The sequence below is a fragment of the Kwoniella bestiolae genome, chromosome 1 (genome assembly GCF_000512585.2).
Source record: "Kwoniella bestiolae CBS 10118 chromosome 1, complete sequence".
Lineage (NCBI taxonomy): Eukaryota > Fungi > Basidiomycota > Tremellomycetes > Tremellales > Cryptococcaceae > Kwoniella > Kwoniella bestiolae.
Genome location: NC_089241.1, coordinates 1,011,850 through 1,037,091, shown reverse-complemented (window position 1 = coordinate 1,037,091; position 25,242 = coordinate 1,011,850). Strand labels below are relative to the sequence as shown.

The 25,242-nt window shown below is 47.2% G+C and overlaps 6 protein-coding genes across 6 annotated transcripts; 1 reads left to right on the top strand and 5 right to left on the bottom strand.

The window, feature by feature from the left end:
• Window positions 1-511: 511 nt before the first annotated feature.
• Window positions 512-4,013, bottom strand: I302_100384 (uncharacterized protein; the record flags this gene model as incomplete). The annotated part of the gene is made up of 3 exons (XM_019190403.1): window positions 512-3,037; window positions 3,268-3,705; window positions 3,783-4,013. 3 exons carry the CDS (start codon window positions 4,011-4,013, stop codon window positions 512-514), a joined length of 3,195 nt encoding a protein of 1,064 aa, XP_019047151.1.
• Window positions 4,014-4,511: 498 nt separating this feature from the next.
• Window positions 4,512-8,504, bottom strand: I302_100383 (uncharacterized protein; the record flags this gene model as incomplete). The annotated part of the gene is made up of 8 exons (XM_019190402.1): window positions 4,512-4,550; window positions 4,611-5,405; window positions 5,463-7,441; window positions 7,501-7,615; window positions 7,668-7,737; window positions 7,797-8,117; window positions 8,201-8,318; window positions 8,492-8,504. The coding sequence occupies 8 exons, from the start codon at window positions 8,502-8,504 to the stop codon at window positions 4,512-4,514; spliced, it is 3,450 nt and encodes a 1,149-aa protein (XP_019047150.1).
• A 790-nt stretch (window positions 8,505-9,294) lies between these two features.
• On the top strand, window positions 9,295-13,672 carry I302_100382 (uncharacterized protein; the record flags this gene model as incomplete). The annotated part of the gene is made up of 16 exons (XM_065869072.1): window positions 9,295-9,545; window positions 9,599-9,737; window positions 9,793-10,058; window positions 10,115-10,238; window positions 10,301-10,801; window positions 10,880-11,017; window positions 11,086-11,176; window positions 11,243-11,344; window positions 11,414-11,709; window positions 11,819-11,915; window positions 11,984-12,075; window positions 12,140-12,263; window positions 12,382-12,900; window positions 13,003-13,127; window positions 13,234-13,416; window positions 13,559-13,672. 16 exons carry the CDS (start codon window positions 9,295-9,297, stop codon window positions 13,670-13,672), a joined length of 3,162 nt encoding a protein of 1,053 aa, XP_065725144.1.
• Window positions 13,673-13,973: 301 nt separating this feature from the next.
• On the bottom strand, window positions 13,974-16,223 carry I302_100381 (uncharacterized protein; the record flags this gene model as incomplete). Its single annotated transcript, XM_019190400.1, has 5 exons — window positions 13,974-14,424; window positions 14,549-14,838; window positions 14,964-15,202; window positions 15,311-15,416; window positions 15,621-16,223. The coding sequence occupies 5 exons, from the start codon at window positions 16,221-16,223 to the stop codon at window positions 13,974-13,976; spliced, it is 1,689 nt and encodes a 562-aa protein (XP_019047148.1).
• A 1,059-nt stretch (window positions 16,224-17,282) lies between these two features.
• On the bottom strand, window positions 17,283-20,054 carry I302_100380 (uncharacterized protein; the record flags this gene model as incomplete). Its single annotated transcript, XM_019190399.1, has 3 exons — window positions 17,283-17,455; window positions 17,563-18,656; window positions 18,718-20,054. 3 exons carry the CDS (start codon window positions 20,052-20,054, stop codon window positions 17,283-17,285), a joined length of 2,604 nt encoding a protein of 867 aa, XP_019047147.1.
• Window positions 20,055-22,684: 2,630 nt separating this feature from the next.
• Window positions 22,685-24,905, bottom strand: I302_100379 (uncharacterized protein; the record flags this gene model as incomplete). Its single annotated transcript, XM_065869071.1, has 10 exons — window positions 22,685-22,813; window positions 22,891-23,238; window positions 23,303-23,373; window positions 23,472-23,666; window positions 23,737-23,821; window positions 23,908-24,045; window positions 24,104-24,419; window positions 24,517-24,572; window positions 24,636-24,661; window positions 24,788-24,905. 10 exons carry the CDS (start codon window positions 24,903-24,905, stop codon window positions 22,685-22,687), a joined length of 1,482 nt encoding a protein of 493 aa, XP_065725143.1.
• Window positions 24,906-25,242: the final 337 nt, after the last annotated feature.

The following is a 25,242-nucleotide window of genomic DNA, read 5'->3' as shown; positions in this document are numbered from 1 at the left end:
GTCTTCTTAGTCATTCTTTCACTTTGCTCGATTGATCCTTCCTAACAAGTCAAAATGTTAACATAATTCGATCGATTGCTTAACTTTATTGTTGTACATTCATTTCTCCAACGTATATCCCACCAGGCATTATTCCCGATCTTTAACTTTATCCCCAAAGATACTATATACCACATCATCAGCAACACGAGCGAATATGAAGAAGATCAAATCGAAAATTCAAAATGTATCTATAAATTCTGGACGAGACAGTAGGAGGTAGATTGGTCGAGAAGTATACTAGTATCTTTAGTAAAAATTAAGTAAAAGGTGTATATAGATATCTGATTGCTCTTCATTATCATGCTATGTCTTTGTATCTATGCATACTATATATGTTACAATTATCCTGCATAGCATATACATAGTTGTAATCATAGTCATAATGGTGGATATCAATTTGAATGAGGTATCTATATTCGCGAGTATACGAGAACGTACTTTACAATTTCATCTTATCAATGTTCATTCCTCACTCATCTACAACCCCTATCCTAGCTTTCCACATCTCCTCCTTAAGCCTCACAATCTTCTCCCACGTCTTGTTTTCCCAACTGTTATTCTCAGTACCGGTCCCGTCGTTGATGGTGAAATACCGTTTCTCACCATCAACCCCACCAGAGTTGGATAGTTGCAGCACAGGTGTCTTGGGATGTCGGGGAGGTAAAGGAGGAGGGGGTTGTGAATTTGGTCTACTTCCAGTCCCACCGCCTCCGCCGGAGGAGGACGAGGCGGGACGAACAGGGAAAGTCTGTTGTTGGAGGGGTGAGAGGGGGAATTTCTCATCTAGGTTTACGGGGGTGAATGGTTCTTCTTCCTCATCATCTACCTCGTTTCCCTTCGCTGTCTCAGTACCTTCAGATTCGGGCTGGACATCCTTCTTTTCCTCTTCGGAATGGTCTTTCTTCTCCCCTTCATTTATAGTTTCAACCTCAGCCTCACCGTCAGCCTCTTCATCCTTGTCCTTGTCAACGTTCTCTGCTCCACCACCCCTTACATCCTCGCCCTTCCTCTGCTCCAACTCATCTCTCAACTCCCTCAATATACTCAACTCGTCCTCCTCTCCATCCCCAGAACTATCTTTCTGCTCCCTACTCTTGCTCTTGACGGGAGTAGGAGGTTCGCTCCCCACAGGCGTAGAGGTCCCTCCGCTAAGCTGAGAAAGTCTATTCCTAGCTGCTGCTCTGCGGGGTATGGGCGGAGGAGCCTTCGTAGGGCTGGCAGTACCTGAGCCTGAGCCTGGAGATGCCAGCTCGATCACACCTTCTTTCTTGGCGATATCCGTATTAATAAGTGCTGGTGCGGGAGGATGAGGTGTACTTTGTTCGTCCCTTTTCACTTCGTCTTCTGAGTCCACGGGAGAACCACCATGTCCATCTTCAGAGGGTAAGTCCGCCTGACCGCCTTTAGGAGTATGGAATCCAGTCTCGGAAGTATTGATGGAGGATATATTGGAGGTCGCTCGTGAGAGAGGGGGAGCTTGGATATTACCATTGTTTTCTTCTTCTCCCTCCGATTTGGGTGATTTTTCTCCTCCTTCCTGGGTATTATCTTCTTCATCTTTCTTCACATCCTCAACTTCTGTTTCAGCAGGGGATGGCTCTTGTATCTTAGGTACATCCTTCTCTTGCTCGCCCTTCTTCTCGTCTATATCCAAAGCCTCGCCCAATCCGAGCCCACCAGCAGTCTGTACCCTCCCATTCTCATCTTTCTCTGCGCCCAGTGATCCGACCGAATCTCGTCGTTTTTCGACACCTGTGCCTGGTGATCCAGGTGGACTGTTCGTAGTCCCTCCAGAAGACTTCCATCCCCTCGTCCACCCTCCCGTGGATTTCTCAGACAGCTTGAATCCTAATGCCCAAGAGGATTTCTTACGTTGAGGTAATGGTGGAGGTTGGACTTGGACTTTACCCTCTTCGCCTATTACTGGCGCTTCAGTTGTTGATGATGAAACTGCAGTCTCTGGTGCGGCTGTAGGTGGGTTCACTGGTGCTTGGTGGGTTTCCACGGGTATCGATGAAGTACCATCATCCCCATGCCATATCACATGGATCACACCTGTCCTGACGAAGTGCCATAGTTCGCAGGTAGCTCTCATCCTCTCCAGACACCATCCAGTCCTACACAGCGGATACAACTTCGAATCACCCTTATCACCACCATTACCGGCCTGTGGCTGCGGTTTGGCGATCCTGAATACATATACCGAGGTTACACCCCCGCCGGGACCAATAGCAGGCGAAGATACAGGTGATTGACTGGGGGACGGCGCGTTGGGCGTGGGGTTCATACCGGATGATGAGTTAACGGTGGTGGTGGCGAAGAAAGGTTTGAGGGAGAATCGCGAGGCAGTGGAGTTACTGGATCGCTGGGGATGCATGGGGGGTGGACCGAAATGGGATGTACCGGCTGGTGATTGTGGTTGTAATTGATGCTGGTGGAATATGGCTTTACCACATAGACTGCAATTTATATCTTGGATTGACGAATTCGTGCTGCCCAACAGAGTGGATGTAGAGACTGGCTCGACGATGAGATCTCCAGAGACGATAGCTTGAGAGACGCTTCTACGAGATAACCAACTGAGATCTGGTGCAATGTCCAATCGCAGAGTTGGATCATTATCTTCTATTATAGTCCTAGCCAGGAATGGTTGAGTGAGGAGATTGGTAATCAATGGAGGTGGGAAGGTATTCTTGGAAATCTCTTTGATAGGTCTCAGCGTTCTGAGATGCTGTAGGAAGTTGAGGAATTCAGAGTATGGGATATGTGATGAGAGGTATTTGCGTGTTATCGTTATCGAGGCGGGTCCATGAGCAGCTGTATTTGGTGGCAGAGATGTAGCGGAAGGCTGGACAGCAGAGGGTGGTAAGGATTGTAGATGGAGTTGCATATCTCGGACAGCTGCTTCTGCTGCAGCTAAATTTTCCTCGGTAGATTTCAAGCGTGCTTCAGCTTCTGCTCGTGACATCCGTTCGGTGGCTACCATGGCGTTGGCCTACAGTCGTGAACAATTATGGTCAGCACTGTGTATTTCATTGGCCCGTTCGCTCTTCATTTGGATTATGTATTCCTCATATCCCTCTATTCCGCTACTATCCCTTCGATATCCTCAGCCCTCATTTTTCTCATCCCTCCTCCATTCCCTCTCTCACCCCTCCCCGTCCCATCCCCCTTTCTCTCGTCCGTTTCTCTCCCCGCCCACCCACCCACCCTCCCTCAACTCACCTGATCAAACAACTTCGCCGTCAAATCATCCACCTCATTCTCGACCTCCCTCCTCTTCTCCTCCGCCGTACCCCTTCTCCTCTCCTCCTCTACAAGCCCCTGAGCAAGCTTCTGCATTTCATCCTTGATCTGAGATCGCTCAACAAGTAATCCAGTGTTCATACTTTCCTCCCACTTGTTCTTCTCCCTCTCCAACTCCCCAGCTCTGGTCGTCAGATCTTGATGTTGAGATTGCAGCTCGTGTAGCTCATCTTCGAGATCTGCGGATTTGGATATGGACGATATGAGCTTTTGGTTTAGCTGGATGGACTGGTCGGATAGGATGGAGAGCTGGGATCGGAGGGAGGAGATGAGGGAGGTAGTGGGTGAATCTGGGGGGTGCAGGGAGTCGGCTTCGTGTGGGTTTAGTAGGTCTGTAGGGAGGGTTAAGGGGGATGGCTGGAGTTAAGCTATCGGGTCAGTTGTTGACCACACGAGATGGACATGGAGGAGGATATAGATCAGGATGGACTTACCTTTTCTCGGACTCGCTGGGACGACGGTCCTCCTTCACCTTCTGTTGGCACATCTCTCTCAACACCATCTACCTTGGACGTCTCCCCTCCATCGTCTTGTCTGACTGCATCATCAGATGTCTCTTTATCCTGCCCATCCACCTTCGTATCTTCGGCGGGTTCTTGGCTTGTCTCTCTGATCGGCGTATCATCCTTCTTCTCCTCGACTTTATCCTGGTTCTGCTCAGACATCTTGGCTGTACCCAAAAAACGGTGGGTCGTCTTGATAGGTGGAATGAGAAACGACAAAAGAGACAACAGATCCCAGATGTGAGATTCAAGTTGAATGACGATCAGCTAGTACTAGTCAACACGTCGTCGCGTGGAATCAACGTTACTTTTATTGATAGTGGCATCAATATCGTGTCATGGCTGATCTCATTTGATCTCGCATCATCTCGTCTCAATCCAGCTGCTATCTACCAGTCGACCTGATCAAAGTCCATGAAATGGTGCATGAGAATGTACTGTGTATACCTTATCCTTCTTTCTATATATATACTACCTCTACCACCCTCTTCCTCTTTCTTCCCTTTCTGTGTGATACCAAAAAAATGAGATAATCTATAAACACGTGCTACCAAAAAGATTGATTAAATGAAACTAAATACAAGGGGCATTGGGAATGATAGCAACCCGATTCTTTCTCTTTTCTTCATCCTACTCGATAAATTGTCAAACAATGACGACTTAAGCAGAACCAGGTTGGAAGACAACTCGTTCTTGCATCTATTTATGAAGGATATGTCAGCTATCGTCGCCCCAACTCAAAGTGCGATATCAACTCACGTTGATGAAGATATCATCCGCAGGGTGTCTGTAAAGAGGTTGTTTAAGGAGTCTTTGATCGAGGTAGTGACCGATGAAACCGATGGATCGACCCAAAACGAAGAGACCGTTAAGAGTACCAGACTTGAGGTATTCGGCAGCCTCTTCCTCGGTGAAAGCACCAGATCCAGAGAGTAAATCACAGAACGAGGCAGCGATAGCACCATCGACGTTGAGGATAAGGGTGTTGGCCTTTTGGGTGGTTACATCCTCAACGGCAAGGGCAAAGTCCAAGGTCTTGTGAGATGGGAAATGTTTCTTGACGTAGTCGACAACGAGGGTGACTCGAAGATCAGGGTTGGTCTTGGACTTGATCTTGTGACCAATACCGGGGATAAGCTTGTTGGCCTTTCTGTTTTGGTCAACAAACTCTCTTGGGGTGAGTCCGGAGGAAACACCTCGAGAGAACTCGGCAGCAGCACCATCGAGAGCACCACCGAATCGATCACCGATGGTCAAAAGACCAGCGACGAGGGAGGAGATGAGATCTTTACCAGCTCGAGCAGTGATGATGGTGTTCATAGCACCAGAAACCGCAGGTCCGTGATCGGCAGTAAGTTGGAGGACCATTTCGATGAATTTACAAGCGAAGGCGGGAAGTCTTCGTTTGAACCAAAGCAATGAGATAACACCACCGATACCGAGTTCTTCTTTGAAGACATCGGAGATTCGCATACCAGCGTACATGAGTTCTTGACCTCGTTCATCGGAGATGGTGGAGATGAAAGCAGCAGGCTTTCGGATGAGACCGAGTTTCTGAAGAAGTCAAAGCTGTCAGCATCCGCTTAACTCCATCTGAAGACTGACACTTACAGAAGCCCATTGGTAGTCCATAGGAATTTGAGGAGGTTCAATCTCAGCCTTGACAGTGATAGCACCAGCTGAAACAAGTTTTTGGTAGGTAGCCTTGAGGACTTCAGGAAGGTCTTCGAAGGTGTCGGGAACTATGAACCCAGCAGCCTTCATGGCTCTGTTCTTAGCATCGGCAGTCTCCAAATCGGAGTTGGCCATAGAACCGGCGTGACCGAATTGGACTTCGGAAGTGAACATCTTGGCACAAGTACCGATAGCCCAAGCGACGATAGGCTTCTTGATGATACCTTTCTTGACGGCCTCGATGACTCGGTATTCTTCAGTACCACCGACTTCACCCAAGAGCAAGAGTAATTTACATTCGGGATCGGCTTCGTATCTGAGCAGGTGGTCGATGAAGGAGGTACCAGGGTATCGATCACCACCGATAGCAACACCTTCGTAGACACCGTTGGTGGTGTACGAAAGGATGTTGTTCAATTCGTTGGACATACCACCGGACTTGGAGACGTAACCAACGGAACCGGGTCGGTAGAGTTTACAAGCGATAAGGTTATCCATCATACCACCAGTGTTACCGATTCTGAAACAACCGGGTTTGATACCACCGACGGTAGCAGGACCAATGATGATGACTTCCTTCTTGACGGCGAGGTGGAGGAGTTCTCGGGCGTGTCTTTCAGGTACACCTTCAGCGATGATACCGATAGCCTTGATTTGAGGGTAGGTAAGGATATCGAGGGTAGAAGCGTAGACGGATCGAGAAGAAGAGAAGTTGACGACTACATCGACATCTGGGTGCTTCTTGATGGCTTCACCAACGGAGGTGTAGACTGGAAGAAGGGTTTCCTTGGTACCCCAGTAGAACTTTTGAATGTGGTGACCACCGAATGGGTAGATCATGGCAGCGACGGAAGGTGTTTTTCGGCCACACGAGAAGTCGAAATCGAGCATTCCTTGGATAGCTCGGGGTTGGAGACCGAAGACGAACGATCTGGTGTGTTCGTCGAAAGGTCTGAACCAAGGTCGAGAGCCGAGTTTCTCGGTTTCGAATCTGACGATGTGGTCGTTAGGTTGTTCTCGAGATCCATCAGCCTTGACACTTCCTACCGCTTGAGGTTCAGCGGATCCGGGGAGAGGGGTAGAGCCGTTGGCGGAGGGAGAAGCGGGGGAGGAAGCGATAGGAGTGACATCTCGGGTAGCGGCAGAAGCAGGTCGTTGAATACCGAGAGCCATTGGGACGATAGCAGTGATAGGGGATTCAGGACCGTAGACCTTCATGGGAACACCAATAGATTCACCACAGAGTCGCATAGCTTTAAGACCTTCTTGGTAGTTAGGACCAGCTCGTCGGACCCAGATGGAAACCTTGTGTCGTAGAAGACCTTCCTTGAATTGCTTAAGAGCTCGGATGATACCCTTGAAGGTAGCAGCGACATCGGAGAAGTTGGCGGCACCACCACCGATGATGAGGACTTTACCCTCAGGGTGAGGTTCACCTCGAACGATCAAGTCGATGATGGTCTTGGCGTATTCGTAGGTTTGACCTTCAGTGGGAGCTCCGGAGTATTCACCGTAGTTGGCAAGTTCGTGAGCGAAACCAGCCGCGGCGATGGCATCAGAGTAGACGACTGAAGCACCACCACCAGCTACCATGGTCCATACTCGACCAGCTTGGTTGAGAACAGTGAGTTTGAGGGAAGCACCGGTAGAGGCATCGAGCTTTTGGATGTAAGCTTCTTCTTTGGTCAAGTCTCGACCGAAAGGAGCAGGCCAAACCATGGGAGGTCCTCGGTCGGCCTTGATAGCGGCAGAGCTGGAAGAAGCGGTAACGGTATCTCGAGCAACAGCCCACTTAGGTCCACAGAGGAAATCGGCGGTTTGATCAAGCTTGGCGGCCATATCGAGGTAGTGAATTTCGGAGGGTTTGCCTTCGGCAGCATCGAGGACGACGAGAGGGTTGATTTCAAGGTAGGCGACTGTAGATGGATGTGAGATTAGCATAGGAGCAGTTCGGGTAGCTGAAATGGCTACTCACAGTGCAAGTCAACGTAGACGGCGTAGAGTCTGATCAAGAAATCGGCGAGAACATCTTGTTTGGCTGGAGCAACGTGGGCGAGAAGGGTGCTAATGAGGTGTTCTCGGGCAGGGAACTATAGCAGGAGATCAGCAGAAGACGGGGCGATTGAGTAGACGGATGCTCACCTCTTCACCGACAGGAAGAAGCAACTTCAAGGCCTTAGCATCGACATCTCCAACATCAACACCGCCCTCGCTGTGAGAATCTCGTCAGCTCGTGTGATGCAAAATTCATCGATTTAGAAGCTGACTTACTGGGTGAAGAGGATCCAGTCACCTTCTCTGGTGGAGTTGATACAGACGTAGTATTCAGTCTCAGCAGGGTGAGGGCAGAAAGGTTCAATGATGAAGGTGTTGAGAGTACCGGTGGTTGACTCGACAGTCACAGGTTTACCGGCTCTTTGTTCGATCCAAGCACCAGTCTCTTCCCATCCCTTGTTAAGGCAGAGGAGACCAGCCTTTCCTCTTCGCTTGATAAGCTGATCAGGCTTACCGACGAGCTTGGAGGTGAAGACCCAGTCGGGGAGACCTTGACCTGGCTTGATGGGGGGAGAGAGTTGTTTGGTGACGGGGTCCCTATGGAAGCGGAGATCAGCATCACAGTCAAGTATACTATGAAGACATATAGGAATTGGGTTGAGAAGATATGAATTACTCACCATTCTACTTGAGCTACTTGAGCAGCAGAGAGAGAAGACTCAGTCTTGGTAGCGATAGGAGTAGGGGATCTGTTGAGCCAGTAGGAGACGAGCTGCTTGGCGTCGAACTCTCGGATAGCTGTTGGGCAAAGAGAAAGAGGTCAGCATAGAGCTAGCAAAGGCGATAGAGGTATAGCAATGGTATTTGAGTGGTGAGGAAAGTTGAACAACTTCTGGCTGATCTGGCGGCTCGTGCACTTTCGGCCGGAGTCGAAGAGCTGACGCGATGTATCGAGCAGGAGATACACTCACCTTTGGTAGACATGATGAAAAGAGGAAAAAGAGAGTTGCGAAGGTGGTCTGAGGTAGCTGTATTGGTGCAGATTGGTTGCGTTGAAAGAGGATAGAAGGTATGAGAAGATATGAATGATTAGCTGGTCATCCAACTATTTCTGGTGGTCGGCTAAACCGAAATTTCGAGCTGGACTCACGTCTAGAGTTGTGATCTTTTGAGAAGACGAAGAGAAGAGAAGAAACGAGAAGAGAGAAAAGAGAGAAAAGGTAGAGGGTGATCACTAAAGCTGTAAAAAGCTGAAGAAGAGAGGAGAAGAAGGAGGTACAGATGAAGATGTTATATGGGATGTTGGTGGGATGGATGCTAGTAGGAATGGAGTGGAATGGTACGAGTGTGCAGGATTGTGGATGTTGGCTCATGCTCAGGCTACCGCTACCCCATAACCCTGGTATCACCACGTGGACCCTCACCCAATTGATCGAGTTTATCATCCCCAATATCAATATCATCTCAGGGTAGATTAGCACAAAGTGAACTGTCAAAGCGGCGTACTCCACCAACATCCCACATTTGGGGATCAGCTAGCGGCAGCTGCGGGATGGAGATCTGTGAGCAGTAAAAATTATTCTGGGTTTATTTTATCTGATTTTATCCCATGTCTACCAACCTCATCGCGTGGAGAGGAATGTGGAGGTTGACTGCTAGTCGAATTCGTCAATAAACCACCTCGAGGAACCCAACAATATGATCACCGTAACAAACATCCTTACCTGAGAACACCTTCATAGCAAAGGGCACACCCAGTTCACCCCACTTCAAGATGTCAGGTCCAGCTCTGATCGCTTCCGCTGAATCATCAATGGCAAAAATACCCATAGATCCAACATTACTAGAGGAAGATGCGGCAGCTGAAGAGCGGTTCGAAGCTGAACAGGAACAAGAGGATGGTCAATCAAGTGATGATGAGCTGCGTGGTTTACAACGATTCTCAGACTCAGACGATGAGGAAGATTACTACGAGGAGCCTGAAGCTGGACCATCGAGGACAAGTAAGGATGATGAGGTATTTGAGTGAGTAATCTTCCCCAATCAGTCCAAAAACGACATCGCTAACTCTGTTCTAGTCGTCTGGCAGGATTTGTCTCTCGAGCTATTCCCTCAGGAGCTGATGATGGTGTAGGAGGAAGAGATTTTCAACGAGAGATCGCTCTGGCAGATGCTGAGGAACTGCCTCAACCTGCTCGTCGTCGTAGAATACAGAAAGTAAGTTTTCTTACTCCTCTTGTTTAGGAAGTGTTCAGCTGACCCTCATCAACAGCCAAGAAGAATACATAAGCCCTCTCACGAAGTCACCCGATTGCTGGGTCAAGCAAACTTCCATAACCTGAATGAAGAGTTTCAAGAAGCTATTGAGATCTACTTGGAAGTGATCAGGCATGATCCGTATGTCCCCGCTGCTTGGGCATCACTGGCGACTTGTTATGAAGATCTGGGAGATATAGAAAAAGCAAGGCAGATGAGATTTCTGGGTGCGCATATCGATAACGACGAGGAGACTTGGAAGGAACTAGCATATCAGTTCAAGTGAGCTGAGCGTTACCCTGGACTGTGGTGGTCATTTCAGCTGACGTTCTGCACAGACAAACAGGTCAACAAGATCAATGCGTTTACTGTTTACGAAAAGCCTTGAAATTCAACCCATCGGCTACCGAATTGTTATTTGATCTAGGTATCATCTACGTTGCCCAGAGGCAGAGGACGAGGGTAAGTTCCGCTGGACGACTGATCTCCCAGAGCATTATGAGCTTACCATCAATGGCTTCTAGGCATGCGACGTATTCCGAAAACTCATCAAGACAGAATACTTTGCTCGTCATTTCGACATTATCCTGGAGTTCCACCAGGTAATGATAGACATGCAACAACGAGAATTTATCGTCCAAGTGATGAGAGAAGCTTTCGACTGGCATTTCAAAACGTTCAATGGAGGACCCGGTTCAGGATCTATCTCATTATCTCAAGAGATACCAAATACAATGACGATAGAAAGGATAATCGACCTAGTGGATGATTTCATGGTATTGGGCGATCTGGAGCAAGCGTTGGAAGTTGTCAGAAAAGGTCAGAGGTGGCTGCAGGGCAGAAAAGGGCAGAAGAATTGGGATGATTTCGATAGAGAAGATAGGGAGTATGATCCTCCTCAAACTAGGAGGTATAATCCCGAAACGAAGGAAATGGAGGACAACGAGGGATTTGAGCTGGACACGCAATTGAGGCACAGGTTGGCGTTGATAAGGCTTAGGTTGGGTGATCATGAGGAAGCTATGGTAGGTTTCAGACGCCCACCGCCGCTCATGGCAAACTTCGGAAGAAATTTTAGCTGATCCATGGGTGTGCGTTTGCAGATACACCTCAGCGAAATTCTCAGCCTCGATGTTCTCACGTACCACCCCTTATTCGTGGAATTGGGAGAAGCATTGATGAAGCGTGAATTGTGGGATAAAGCTCTGGACTGCTATGCCTCTATACAAGAGTGTGAAGAGGCGAGTACATTCAGCTTACTATGCAGTACATCTGTCACATCACACCAGCTGACATGGGTTATATCTAGTTGCCAGACAGTACAGACGAGGTATACAACGTTGGTATATGCCATCATCAGCTCAAAGACCTGCAACAAGCTCAAGAAGCATTATCATGGGGTGAGTCATCTTGCAATAACCACATATCAGCTTGATACTCATGCAGATTGTACATCTTCGTTATAGTCGTTGAGAATGCTCCCGATAATATCGCTGCTCGATTACGTCTTGCGAACGTCCTAGAAGATATGGGTAGGAAAGCGGAGGCTCTGGAACTAGTTTCAGATGGTATGTGTCTGCTCTCTTCTCTGTATCCCGATATATCCATGAGCTGGTCATGCTGATTGACGTTCCTAGTCATCCGAACTCGAGCCCACCGAGAAAAAGACAAACATTCCATCCGACGCCCCTCAGCATACATGATTGAAGACGACAACGCCACCCGAGCCGAGAAATCAGCTAATAAGAAATTGACCAAGCGGATTCTAGAAGATCAGATGAGATCTCAGATGCAGAACCTATGGCAAGATGTGCAAGATGCTGAGAAGGGTATTGAAGAAGGTGATATTGGCGCGTTGGATAGGTTCATCAGTGCTGCGGGGACCATGATTGAGAATTATAGGTTGAATAGAGGGAACTTTACGAAATCTAGGGTGAGTTGTCTTAGTGTTAAATCTTTGCTTGACCATGCCGGATCGATAAGACCCTATTAGGCGGAAAGCAAGCAATGATGTGATACTGACATCTCTCAAACATTTGCAGGGAGTCGTGCGGATCATCAGATCGCGTAAGCAGAGAAGACACGATATAGATACCCAAGCTAGGGAGATGCAAGATCGATTAGAACGAATGTTAGGTTGTGAGTGATACGAGACTGAAATTAATGATCTTCACATCTTGGTATACTGACTACATCTGTCTGTGTAGTCGAGGATGACGAGGGACCAACCCACATCACGTTTAGACGAACAGAATTCTACGGACTGAATTACGAAGAGTGGCTGACGCTTACTGTGAAGGTATGTGTCAATCAACTAGATCTACGTGTGGTCTTGACAGCTGATAATGCTCGGACTTGAACAGTACTGCTGTGTGCTCATGGTGAAGAACGAAGAAGACATAGCTATGGATATACTTGAACATGTCATTTGGTCGGGTCTGTTCCATAATCGACGATGCGAGGTGGCCTTGAGATTGACGATGATTGGTGGGTATTTTGACCCGCCTCATCAAATACCTCGTCTTTCTCTTCCGATCATGCACAGAACGATTGATGCCTTATTTGCACTTTAAATGCTGATTGACCTCGCTTCATAATTCAAAAGCATGCGGTATGCGTCTACGAGCCTACGACAAAATAGCCGACAACTGTAAACGACTCGCTCAGATATATCAATTCGATCCATCACCTCTATTACTCATGTTGAATTGTATATCCAACGGTGGACTCAAAGCAATGTCCGCCTGGGGATCGACGACCGTTCAGAACTTTGTCAGTAGGGAGATGAAGACTTTCGATGATGCCGTGTCGGATTTCAATGCCCTCAAAATCGCCGAGGACGATTCAAATACAGCTACGACTACAGGAGGGGGTAAAGAGGTATTGCCACAGGCAATGAAACTGCATTATAATGCCCCGACCGGACGATGGGCCGTAAATCGAGGTGGGAAATTCGATGAGGATAATGCAGAGCAGGATGAGGAAGAAAAGGAAGATGAGAATGATAATGATAATGGTGAAGAGAAGAAGAAGAAACCTGACTTGCCTAGACAACCTACGCCTCATTGGTATGTCCTTCATGGACAGCAGATGTTGACTAATAAGAGTTTTCAGAGTGCCTTGTGTGAGTGTGTTGTGTGTTTTGGCTTGCTCCCACGTTGAGCTGTCAAAGTTCTGAGAATGAGGGAAATAGCTGACTTGTCAAATCCATTTGGTATGGTGCTAGTCTACCTGTTTAGAGCTTATGAGCTGGATCAGTACAATCCTTTTATATGTTTGCTTATCGCTCAGTCGTTCTTTGGAAGAGCTATGAACAGGCAGAGTGATAATAGGAACTATCAACTTGCTCAGGTCAGTTCCCCTTTGTATATCCAGCACAGCCCTTCTGCATTACGTGTATCTATCTATCGTTTTGTCTGCGAACGTCGTATGCTGACCCAAAATTCTATATACCTAGGGAATGGCATTCCTCACTCGATATCGGAAACTCTCATCGCCCGATCCAATAAGCCAAGAACAGGTGGAATACAACTACGGAAGATCGTTCCATGGTATCGGGATAAATCACCTTGCTGTAACTCATTATGAACGTGTACTTGAAAGTGTCGAGCAAAGGATGAAAGAGAGTCTGAACCCTGATGTGAGTTGGTTTGGTTTAAATCCTCATAATTACGAATCATCCTCACTGCACTTGCATCCAAATTGGATATGTTGGGAAACCATCAGTTTTCAAATCAGTTCATGATGGAAGGTAAAAGCTGATTTTCTATCATCGTGAATAGGCAATAAGACAGAGTTCCCTCGCATATCAATCAGCTCATAATTTGATTTTACTTTATGCTACCTCGGGGAATCACAAGTTGGTTAAAGAGAAATCGAAATGGTTGGCTCTGTAGTTTAAGTAGGCAACTGTTGAATTTATAGGTTGTAAGTATGTGAATGTATTTGTTGTTGTGTGACCATGATAATTCATATGATATCTCGTATTTCATGATATACTTACTAAGGGGAACTAAAATCGTGTAAAGTCTACATAAGAGCGTGAAATTGTGAGGAAAAGGGAACACAAGTGACAAGTGCCAATCGCGCGTTATTTCTACTTGAGAAGAAGAATGTGAAACAGACGTGTGTTTGAGAAGAGTTACTTTTCCCCTCTATGTATATAATCTGTAATGTCCCGTCCATCTACATCTACCTCTACCTTCTCGCCCTCGCATGATCATCGCTCGAGAAACTCAACACACTCTCATTATTCCCCCCACCCAACGGCGTCGAACTACCCCTCGTAGCATCACTATCGAAATACCTACTATTCCCCCTCTCCCTTTCGGTATTAGATATCGCTAGCGAAGCATCCGATCCAGATCGGACATGATCGAAGCTCGATCTGGGATTTGTGGGGTCGTATAGAGATACACCACGGGTAGAAGCGTTCGCAGCGGAGTTGTAGCCTGTCGTACGTGTTGATGCGGTTGTCAAGGGAGGTGCAAGGCCGGTGGACATTCCCGATGCTGATGTGTGGAGGTTTACGGAGGATCCTCGTCTCGAGCCGTCGGCTGAAGCGGAATCGTATTCGTTTGGCAGGTAGACAGAAGATCGGTTGAGGGCGGCGGCGGCTACGTTTGGACCGTATTGAGCTGCGATTTGGCTGAGTAGTAGAACAGCGGATTAGCAACGAACCATTCGTATAAAATGTCAGGGCTTCGCTTATGAACATGTCGCTGTCCTCAGAGACTTATGACTCGACACGTTACTTTAAAAGGTAGACTCACCCAGCATATTCATCCATAATCACAGCCATCGACCCCAAATCCAACCTATATCTCTTAGGAGTCAACCCCTTCCCGAATCTGTAGGTGATGTGATTGGAGCACAGCAAGCTAGTAATGATGATGAGGATATGCGCAGGGACCAAGCCGAAGGAACATGCGACCCAGATGCTGAGGACGTGTCGCTCGAGATGGATGTATTTCGCTTTACAGCCTGGTAAGTTGGATCGAGAGTAACATAGGGGGGAGACTGTCGCCTCGACGTAGGGGGAGAAGTAACCGCAGCATCGGAGCTGCAATCACATGTATCAGCATAGGTCATCCTATTTCTGATCATCCATCTCCTATTATGCTTCAGGTAATTGTGACATGCTTCAGGTAATTGTGACACTTGCAGGGTAAGAGAGATGCCACTCACAGCATCTTGAATTCTCAATCTCCCCTCCGACCCCAACGCCCTACTCCACTGACTATTTATCTTACCTTCCAAATTGAACGTCTTCTGCTTGTACGTCATATATCCAGGAGTAACCATCAGAGCCAGACAGACCCATAATAAAACTGTATAGACAGCCAGGAACGCTCGGTTGTTAAGTAAGATACCGGCGTAACCTATCAGCGAGGTGAGGACGATCATGACTGCTGCTACTGTTGAGACTGTGGAGTGAAAGGCATTAGCAAGATTCTCATATCATACAAGCTCAAGACGGGATTCCGATACAGTGCTTCATGGAAAGGATGGATGATTGGGTTGGGTTCACTCACTGATAAGTTCAGTCCTGTTTCCTACTCTGATTACATCGGATTGGTAGAACACATTGAGCCAGACCAAGATAGCAGAGACCAGAGCTATCATCCCATATGCGATGAGCTATGCCGTAGCACAAAAGAAATTAGCCTCGGTCCAGTATCTACGTGTGATCATGCTCCAACCCATCTCCTCGTCGTCATCGTAAAAGATCTCCACTTTTACATCCTACACCCTACAACACATTCATCCCATCTCACACTTTCAAAGATCTCAAAGACAAAGACGACATCCCTCATCGCACTCTCCATTGAAAAAACCACTCACAACAGTATTCCCCACAAACAAACACCACTTAAACCTATTCCACCTCAACTTCGGCTTCTTCTTCTTCAGTCCACCCTTCCCAATCTGAAATACTACCCCCTCATCATCATCCACCGTCCCCGGCATACCCATTCTCTGCGCATTCAACGCAAAGGCATCCCGCCCTCCACCCTGTTTTGCTTTTTTCATATGTCTATCACCCGGCGCATGGAGCCTTGTGAATTTCGCTGGAACATAGTTAAGAGATAAGGAGGATTGACGATTCTTCATGTCTTTCTCGTTTCCCCCTGCAGTTAACAACGAAGTGGACGATCGTCTAGATGAGAGGGATCCTTCGTGGGGGGGAACAAAGGGAGCGACAGGCGGGATCAGGTCATCGTCGTTTCGATAGTTTACTGTCTGCTCGTTATGGTGGGCGAAAGATGACATCCCTTCTGAATTTGTGGGTGAGCTCGCCCGATAGTGGGTTGGAGAACCGGGGTTCAAGAGGGTGGTAGAGTTTGATGATCTTCGTAGACGGTCGGTATGATTGTGAGGGAGGGGTAGTTTCGAGGCGAGGTTGAGTAGTCTTGAACGTCTGTTGGAGGGTTGGTCGTATGACATGGTTTATACTGGGTATGATGGATGCCGTATGTAGCGGGAGTGGGTCTGTGCGTTTTTGTATGTGGATGTAGATGACCCTATGACCAGCGCGTTGTCGTTGTCGTTTTCGTCACCGCAGACATACACTATAAATGATACTGATACTCGTATATCTATATGATCGTATCACTCTACTCTTGGCGTCGATGATGATACACGCTTGGTTGGATGATTTGCAAAGTAGTACTAACATGTGAAAGAAAGGAACAACATAACCCTCTCCTCTCTTCTCCGCTCTTTGTGCTTTTGCTTCGCTTTGCTTTGCTTTTCTTTTGCTGTGCATTTGCATTTTATGCTACGCGTACAACCCAGCTGAAATAGAGCGGTCCCCTCCGCCTATCCACTCGGTTCAAGCCACCAAAGCATCATCATAGAATCATAGAATCACATACCCTGAGCACATCCACTCTAGTGACAAAACTCAAATCCACACAAACCCACAATGATGCATGTGGCACAGCCATATACACATAACACATCACAACAGACACAATGGTATAAACATGACAATTATAGTATCTAATCCAAACCAGATCGATCCGCAAAAAGACAAAAAACAGATATGTATGTACATGTAGATTCACAAGAGAAATGAAAGACAGACGAAACACGGTGCAAGACAGAGATGACAATGAATACCAGTCCGAAACGAGGAACAAGAGAAAGGAAAGAGAGCGAAATCGTTAGATGTGAGATATCGTTAAAGCAGAAACAAAACAGAAAAGATCGTTATAAGAGTTCGTATTCGTAAATATTCGTTATGGGGTCATTATACTTCTTGATAGCAGGTAGCAAAAGAGCGGATGATATGTAGTTTGTTAAATGGGTTGAGGTAGCGAAATTGAATTGTATTTTGTGAATTGTCTTGAGGGACATCGATAGGATGAAATGTTGAGGACGTTGATTGAGCATTTCGGTTAGCTTGTTGTATAAAGCAAGAAACAATTGAGCCATATCGAGTCGACGCGGTCGAGTCGATTGCCGTTGAGCATTTGACGTTGTTGATGCCGATCCTCCAAATCACGCACAACACCCATACCCACCCTTATCTTTCCCCTCCACCCCAACCCCCTTATCTCCCGACGGATCAACAAGCATCACGCTATTCTTCTTGCGCAACACCCGTTCTCTCTCAATCTTATCCTTTTTCTCTACCAAGAGGGAAGTAATAGATTTGAATAGTGCTTCGACGCCTAGTCAACGAAAGTTATCGTCAGCAAAAGCCATGCCATTGGTGACTGTCATTATCGCCCATACCAATCAGTTGAAGCAAGAAAGAGAAGGAAAGAAAAAAACCTACCCTGTCCAGACAAAGCACTACATTCCCCCAACCTAATCCCCTCAACATCCACGCCCCACACCCCATCCGCCTCCTCTTCCCCACGAGACGGACCAGACAACTCATCACCGTACAACCTCGGATCTCTCCCCAGACTACTTCCCCTACTCCTATTTCCCGCGATATGGTTCTGTTGCTGCTGCTTCTTAAAACCAGATCCAGTACTAGCCGATAAGGGCGTAACAAGCAATTCACCAGATTGTTTCCTCTTCACTCCATCCCCGAATTCCCCAAGTGTCTCAGCAGCTCCAGGACCCTGACCCATCTTCCAGCTTCTGCTAGACCAATCTTCCGACTTCCTCCTATCCCTATTAAAACCATTCTCATAAGGGTTCGAAAGCGGTGTACTCTCATGTCGGACTCTAGAAGATGAGGGGGAGGCAGAGGTGGATCCAATAGAGGGTGTTCTGACTGAATCGTTCGACGCTCGGGGCGAAGTGGGCATTTCAGCCAACTGGGCCAGGGATGACGCCGCACCTGAGAAAGAAGTTGTGCGGGATAATCCCAATACGCCTGAGATGGAGAATCGACTACTTCGATTGGACCTGTGCGCCATCATCGCCGAGGCGGGGGTGATTTGAGGTCCGACGGGATCAGTGAATGTCGCGGAAGTGGGTTTGGTCGGTGATTGAAGAGTTGGGAAGGCGAGTTTGGTGGGTGAAATAGGTGAGAGGAATTTGACTGAGGGGGGCGAAGAGGAAGTATTCACTCTGACAGGTGTTGGAGTAGGCTTGTTTCGCGTGTGCTCAACCGAGGGATTACCAACGGGAAAGGGCTGGCTCGGACTAGATTGACGAGTTTCGATTGGTCTAGGAGCGGGAACAGGAGGGGTGGACTGTCCTTGATTCAAGGATGACAGAGCCCCATATGAATGAGATCGAGCGGGAGGTCCACCGGTGTTTGAACTGTGATTCGATGGAGCAGGAGAGGCCATTCGGTGAATGTTTGTGGATGATCTGAACAGGGATCGAGGAGGTGGGGAGAGGAGGATGGTCGGTTCGGGAGTTGGCGGTGGTTTCAGCCATGTCTTGATGGTTGATCGGGCTTCCTCAAATCTGCAGTCCCTCAAGTCAAATTGGCACCCATCTCGTCAGTGTAAGAAGGGAGAAAACTCACGTCACCACTCGATTCTTGCTTAAGTCGATCTTCGCACCCACCACAAAGATGACAGTCTCCTTCGGAACGGTTCTACTCAATTCTTCCAACCAGCTCCGCACATCCTCAAAACTCTGTCTATCCGAAATGTCATATACCAGCACACAGACATGAGCACCCCGATAATAGATGGGAGCCATCGACCTGAATCGTTCTTGTCCTGCCGTATCCCAAATCTGCAATTTAACCCTCGTGCCATCATGTACTAACTTCCTAGTATGCAATGAAGATCCGATGGTTGCTGGAGCAGGAGTGGACGAAAAGTTTCTCGTCGTGTACCTAAGGATCAGAGAAGTCTTCCCAACACCTTGAGAACCAAGTAAAACCACTTTGGCTTCTAGCCCATCGGGACCACCTAAATCAGGAGGAGGCATCTCGTTGTTGTTTGCTGATAAGGAGATAGGGGCCATACGTGGCGGCGTGTTCGCACTGGCATCGCTCAAAGCCCTAGTCAATCCATGTGCCATATTTGGTCCATGGGAGGCTTGACGAGGTAAAGGTGGTATATGGTTTCTCAGCTGGGCTCGTGATTCCGCACTTCGACTCTCTTGCATTCTAACGGATTGAGGAGCAGGATACGCAGTATGACTTCTCCTAGGCCGAGGTGGTGGACCCATGGATTTTGGTCTTGGCGCTTTATCTTCCGAGGATACTTTGGCAGGAGCAGTCTGTGGTATATGGTCTAACCCGCTCTTTGACCGTGTTCGAGGCGGAGGAGTTTCGACATTGTCTGATACCGCTGAGTTAATCGTGCTTGATGAATTCACAGAGATGATGGGTATTCGCCTAGGTGTGGTGTCTGGCTCAGAGTGATATTGAGTAGAAAGTTGCAGATGCGATTGATTCTGATTCGCATCTAAGAAGCTGATTTCGTATTGATTGTCATCAGCTGGAGGAGCAAGTTTGATCATCATTGTCGGGCTGAGCACTTTACTCGCTGGAGGAGATGGATCTGGCGTAGGTGGTAAAGGAGCTTGAGGTGCTATTTCTGGCGTTACGGCAGGCAGACTGGCTGGCGAGTCTTTCGGTGCTGGAGGAGCAGAGACGGAAGCGAGAAGATGCGATGACATGTCGGCAGCGGGCGGCGGACCGAGGGCAGAGAATGATTGAGGTGTAGGGTATGGCGAAGTATGGCGATGTTGGAATATGGGAAAGGGGACTGAGTGAGGTTCCGGACCAGGGATAGGAGCAGGGAGAGGGGGAGGTAGTTCTGCGTGAGCCGATACAGAGCCTGAGGGGACATATAGCTCTGTATCGGAGAAAGGTTGATGGTGCAACGGTGAAGCCACGACACTCATCTTGTCGAGTCGAAGATGGAATCTAGTTTCTATCGTATAAACAACCAGGTGACCGGGTGGGGGGAAGAGGAAACGAAAAATTTGTCTTTGAGAGATGGATCGGTCTAAATGATGAAGTGTGGACCTGAGCGGCGAAGTTGAATGATGATGTACTAGAAACTGTTGTCCTTGTCGATCTGTGCGTAAACGAACGGATCGTATAGGTCAGTGAACAGTGATCGTGAAGGGAAGAGGCGCAGGGTAGAGATGAGCAAGGGCGTAGTTGCATCAGTGATGAGATGCATGGCGGCATGTGGTGGTGATAGGAAGTATAGAGGATAAAAGGGACTTACCAGATGAAACGGTTTGTTGACGGGTCACAGACCTCTTGTTATGGCATAAACAACTTGATGAGGATGGCGTTGACTAGACTAGACATGAGAATGTCGAGTTGGTCGACAAGCACGTCTAGTCAGATGGATGCTGAGGATGATGATGATGACGAGGGAATGATGAACGGTGTGTTTCGGGTATCAAGAAGGGAAATAACCAGCGTTGGGAGTTGGGTGACAAAGGATGTATGCTGGATGAGTTGATCATCAAGACGTCAGCAGTTTGTTTCGCGGTTATAGGTTATGAACCTGATCAATCATCAATTGCCCGGGCATAAAGTGGGGAAAAGAAGCTAAGCTGAGCTAGGGATGGATGGTTAGATGGATTGATCGATCAGGGGGGTTTGAGCGAGTGATGGGTGGCAAGAGCATATGAGCCCCGCTAATCTACCCAAATTGCTTCATGGTATATTGGTAGAGATGAATAGATTAGAGGTATAATCCAAACTCACCTGTCACCTGCGATATCTTTCCCAAATTTCTACTTCTGCTGCGTGTGGTCCTAGAGTCGAACGGTACTGCACAAGTTGATGATGATACCTTTGGTGACTGTGGATGAAGGGGGTGAGAAAGATTGGACCGCAATACTCTGGATATCAATCTTTACGTGTTGATGGATAGTTGTATAGTTGATATTCCTTTTTGTTGTTGATACAAATTGACCTGGAAGATCCGTCCGTCCGTAAATCTTGTGTGATTGGTATTCCGATGAAGGGGTGAGTTGGAGATGTATTATAATGATATATATATGTTGAAACAGACGATGGTACTTGACTTTGAGAAGTTATATATTCTATGATGTAGATTTTCTATACTCTATATGACCAACGTGGGTAAGCGAGAGCAGAGTGGGGGAGAGTGGTGATGGGGTAGTAATGAAATTTTCAGCCCTGTCCTCGTATGCGGTGTTGATGGTGACGAGTGTATATTTGATGGGACTAACACCTCTTCTCTCTTCCCTCAGCTGACTCGAAAGACTTCTTCTTTCTTCCGTCTTCCACCTAATTCCTGATGGCCGTCCCAGATTTTTATTTTGATGATGTGATGATTCCAACAGAGAAGGAAAGTCCTCTTCAATATATCCTATTGTTTATTCCCTTATTGATGCACTGAGAGGAATGATCTTTTGAGTATTGATGGTGATGGTGATTGAACTAAACCAGATAGTAGAGGATCCCTTTGATCCGATTATATCGTGTTGACAGAAAGGACCGTGCGTTGTCGTTTGATGGTGTTATACTAAAGACCAGCTTTGATGAGAGATATACAATCTTACTTCGTTACACACAGATTGTCCTTGATGGCACTTCGCTTGATGTATATGTATATATGTATGATCCTAAAGGGTGAATGTGACAATGTAAATGGTCGAGGTGATGTGATTGCGGCAATAGACCAAGAATAGCGGGGTACAAACGAATGTGCTTGTTGTTGTTATTGTATTGATTTCAGTCGCGTCGAAAGTACAAGATTGATTGATTGTGATTGTTGATGATGAGGAAGGCAAACTAATAGCTACACTACAATTTTGACTGTCTAACGGACTTCACGTTTGTTGTGGATAGTCGATAAAATGGAGATAACGAGAAGACTCAATTTGATGACATGAACATGAGATGCGCACCAACTGCACAAGAGAAGGAAGGGCTTGTCAGGGAATTGAATAATGGAAAGGAGGTTTAATGGTTTAAATTGTTGTTGTTTGTTTTACTCTCGTAAGAATAAACAGGCACGTCCGATGAGGAATTAAGGGTTTAAGGTTTTTTGCTCTGTTTGGTAGGATACTCCGCTTGGGTCGAAACGTTAGCAGCTGCAGTAGGTAGAGAATTTTAGGTGTGGCATATACGGGACGATGGTGCGGGTAGATCCAATGTGGAAGATATACTACTCTTGGCAGATACATTATCAGATATCATATTCGCAACGGAAAAGTTCTCAATGGATTTTGAGACGGCGTTGCACACCTTCAAAGGGTCTATGCCTACGTAGTAGAAACACCGCAATGAGAGCTATAGGAAAGGCACATGCTGTATCACATCGTTCCTTGCCCTTGACCTTGATCTCGACCTCGAGGGGAATTCTCCCCAGATACGAAACCCAATAACCCCATTTCACGATGCAACGTGCAGTCTACAATGATCACGAGTATGCAAGTGTTGCGAGTTCACAGATCTACTATCTATAAGATACATCATAGATATACAACTGCTTCTCTACACCTTACATACACGGTGGTTCCCCATTCACCAATCACAGATTTCAACCAAGATACAAAACAGCTTTACCCGCTACCCCACCCTCAATACTCGCTACATTACCTTTGCCCACAGCGGACAAAAACTCTCTGATCTCAGTATACATCGCTTCTTGATCCCGAAATTCGAGGTTCTATAAGCATAACCCCATTTCACATCTAGTCAGTCATATTCATATTTATCGTCCGAGCTTGAGTAGGCAGAACTCACACATATAGGTATGAGTTTACCTCCAGTCTTGGTATACTTGTTTCGTCCTAATGAAAGCAAGACACCCTCTACATCGTCATCTGATATGCTTGATGGATCTTCGAACCCTGGTGGAGGTGGATTAGGAAGACCTGAAGGGGGTTCTTCATCTTCGTCTGACTCTATGTCCGAAGTTGTATCACTGAAGGGGGGATCCTCGTTTTGTTCTGGGTGAGACCGGTCCTCATCCTTACCCTTTGATGTATTGAGATCGGAAGAGGTGATCTGCGCGAAGGGAACATAACCTTTTGGATGATTGACAAGAAACGATTCGAGCTTGTTATCCAGCAGATGAAACGTATTTGTTCCCTTCACCAATGAAGATATAAGCTTCATACTATCTGGGAAGTTGCAAGATTGCGCAGTCACTCACAGGATCAAGTAGCTCGGAAGGCGCATATTCAGATTTATACTTCATCTTCTGACAATCCGGTATCCAGTAGCCTAAAAAGAAAGTCGATTTCAGCGTCCTTCTGAATCTGATTGACCAGGGAATACGAGTCGCAACGAACGAGGAAAGAAACGTTGGGATGATCACTTACCCATATAAACCCATTTCATCCCTTCTACACCTTTCTCCCTGATCCTCCTGGACAAAGAGATCTCATACAATGCTGAGAGTTTACCTAGACTCGCCCATGCCCAGTCGGGGTGCCAGATGAAGTAGACACTGCTTACGCAGTTGGGGAGGATGTCAATGACGGATATGCCGATAAGCTTGGTGTCGACCTTGTACACTACGGGAAGCGTAAGGTCAGCAAGCGCATAATGTATTCCAACCGCGAACGGGGGAAAGATGGTACTTACGAAGATGATATTGTCCGTATGATTTAGGTAATTTGCCTTGCCGTATTTCCTCATCAACATTCTCAGTATATTTGATAGGCGCTTCCTAAATAGATTGAAAGGTTGAACATGGAACGTCTTATACCGGGATGAAGCTTGAGGCGAGAGGAGAAAAGCCAAATCAGAACTTACAATCAGAGTCTGTCCACACAGGAACCTATCAAACCCCCTCAAGGTCACTCCATCGGGTTTATCTTTATGCACAGCTATCTGATATGCCTTGTAGAGCTCGAATGTCTCAGCAGTCGCTTTAGCAGGGCCAAGTCGGGTCTACAAAACCAAGCATGAGCGATCAACGATCCTAAGATGTACCCTGCTGACCGCTCACCTCGAATTTATGGCTCAGCCCCTCTTCCTCGTCGTTCGAGATCAACCCAATTTCATATTTGTGTAGATCATGCAATAGGTCTTCCTTCGGACCAGTGTTATCCTTTCCTTTCCCCTTACCTTTGTCTTTCTGAGCATTACCACCCTTCCGAGCTTTACCCACATCTCCCGATGTAGATGATTCACCGGGTTTATGACCCGTCTCCAAATGTCTATTGAATCGGTTGACCACCTGACGATGTTTCTTGTTCCCCTTGAACGAGGTGGAATCTAGGCGGATTGTATATTGTGGACAACATGTTCGGGCCATATCTGGGCTGGGAGCGGGTGCACATCGTTAATACATCTTCCGTCAGTTTTGAGGGACTAAGCTTGTAGCTTGTATGGGAAAGGGTTAAGGGGGGTTCACCTCACTGGTATACATAGTCGCCTGATCGTCTCCATCCTCTGTCTATCAATAGCTGATAGAACTGAATTGATAATCCTGGAATCAGTGACATTCTCAGTTCAATTCACAGGTTTCATAAACCCACATCAGGTGTCATCTGCTCACTGACCACTACATACAGAAGTAAATCAGCATCTCTCCCGTCCCGTCTGAGATCGGATCGGATCAACATTCAGATCCAGATAGATTGGCATTCGGGTGATCGCTCAACAGCACTCGATATTCGGTAACACTCACTCCCATATTTCGACGATGTCGACCCTTTACTCCTCTTACCGGCGGGTGAACAATACCCGCACGTACCATTTGAATATCCGTACGGAGTGAGTAAGGTGAGTGAGAGCTGAGGCGGCATCTTGCTTCCAAGTACTAGAACCGTTAGATTATCCTACAAATGGATATCCTATATTTCTGTATTCCAACTTTCTCCGTTGTGTTTAATCCATCTTCGCTTGGATGGTTGTACGGGGCTCTGCGGCTAAGCACGTGGCATGGCTGCAGTAACGTCATACATACAGTGTATTCTACATAGTGCGGCACGGTGTCGGTGTACGGTGGCGCGGATCAGGTTTCATTATCCGGTGGAGGTGATTCGGATCTGACCACGACGACATCGCCCGATTAAACAAATCATCATAGTAGTAGTGTGGGAACATCACCTATAAATATCCACTCACTCCTCATTCCTCAAC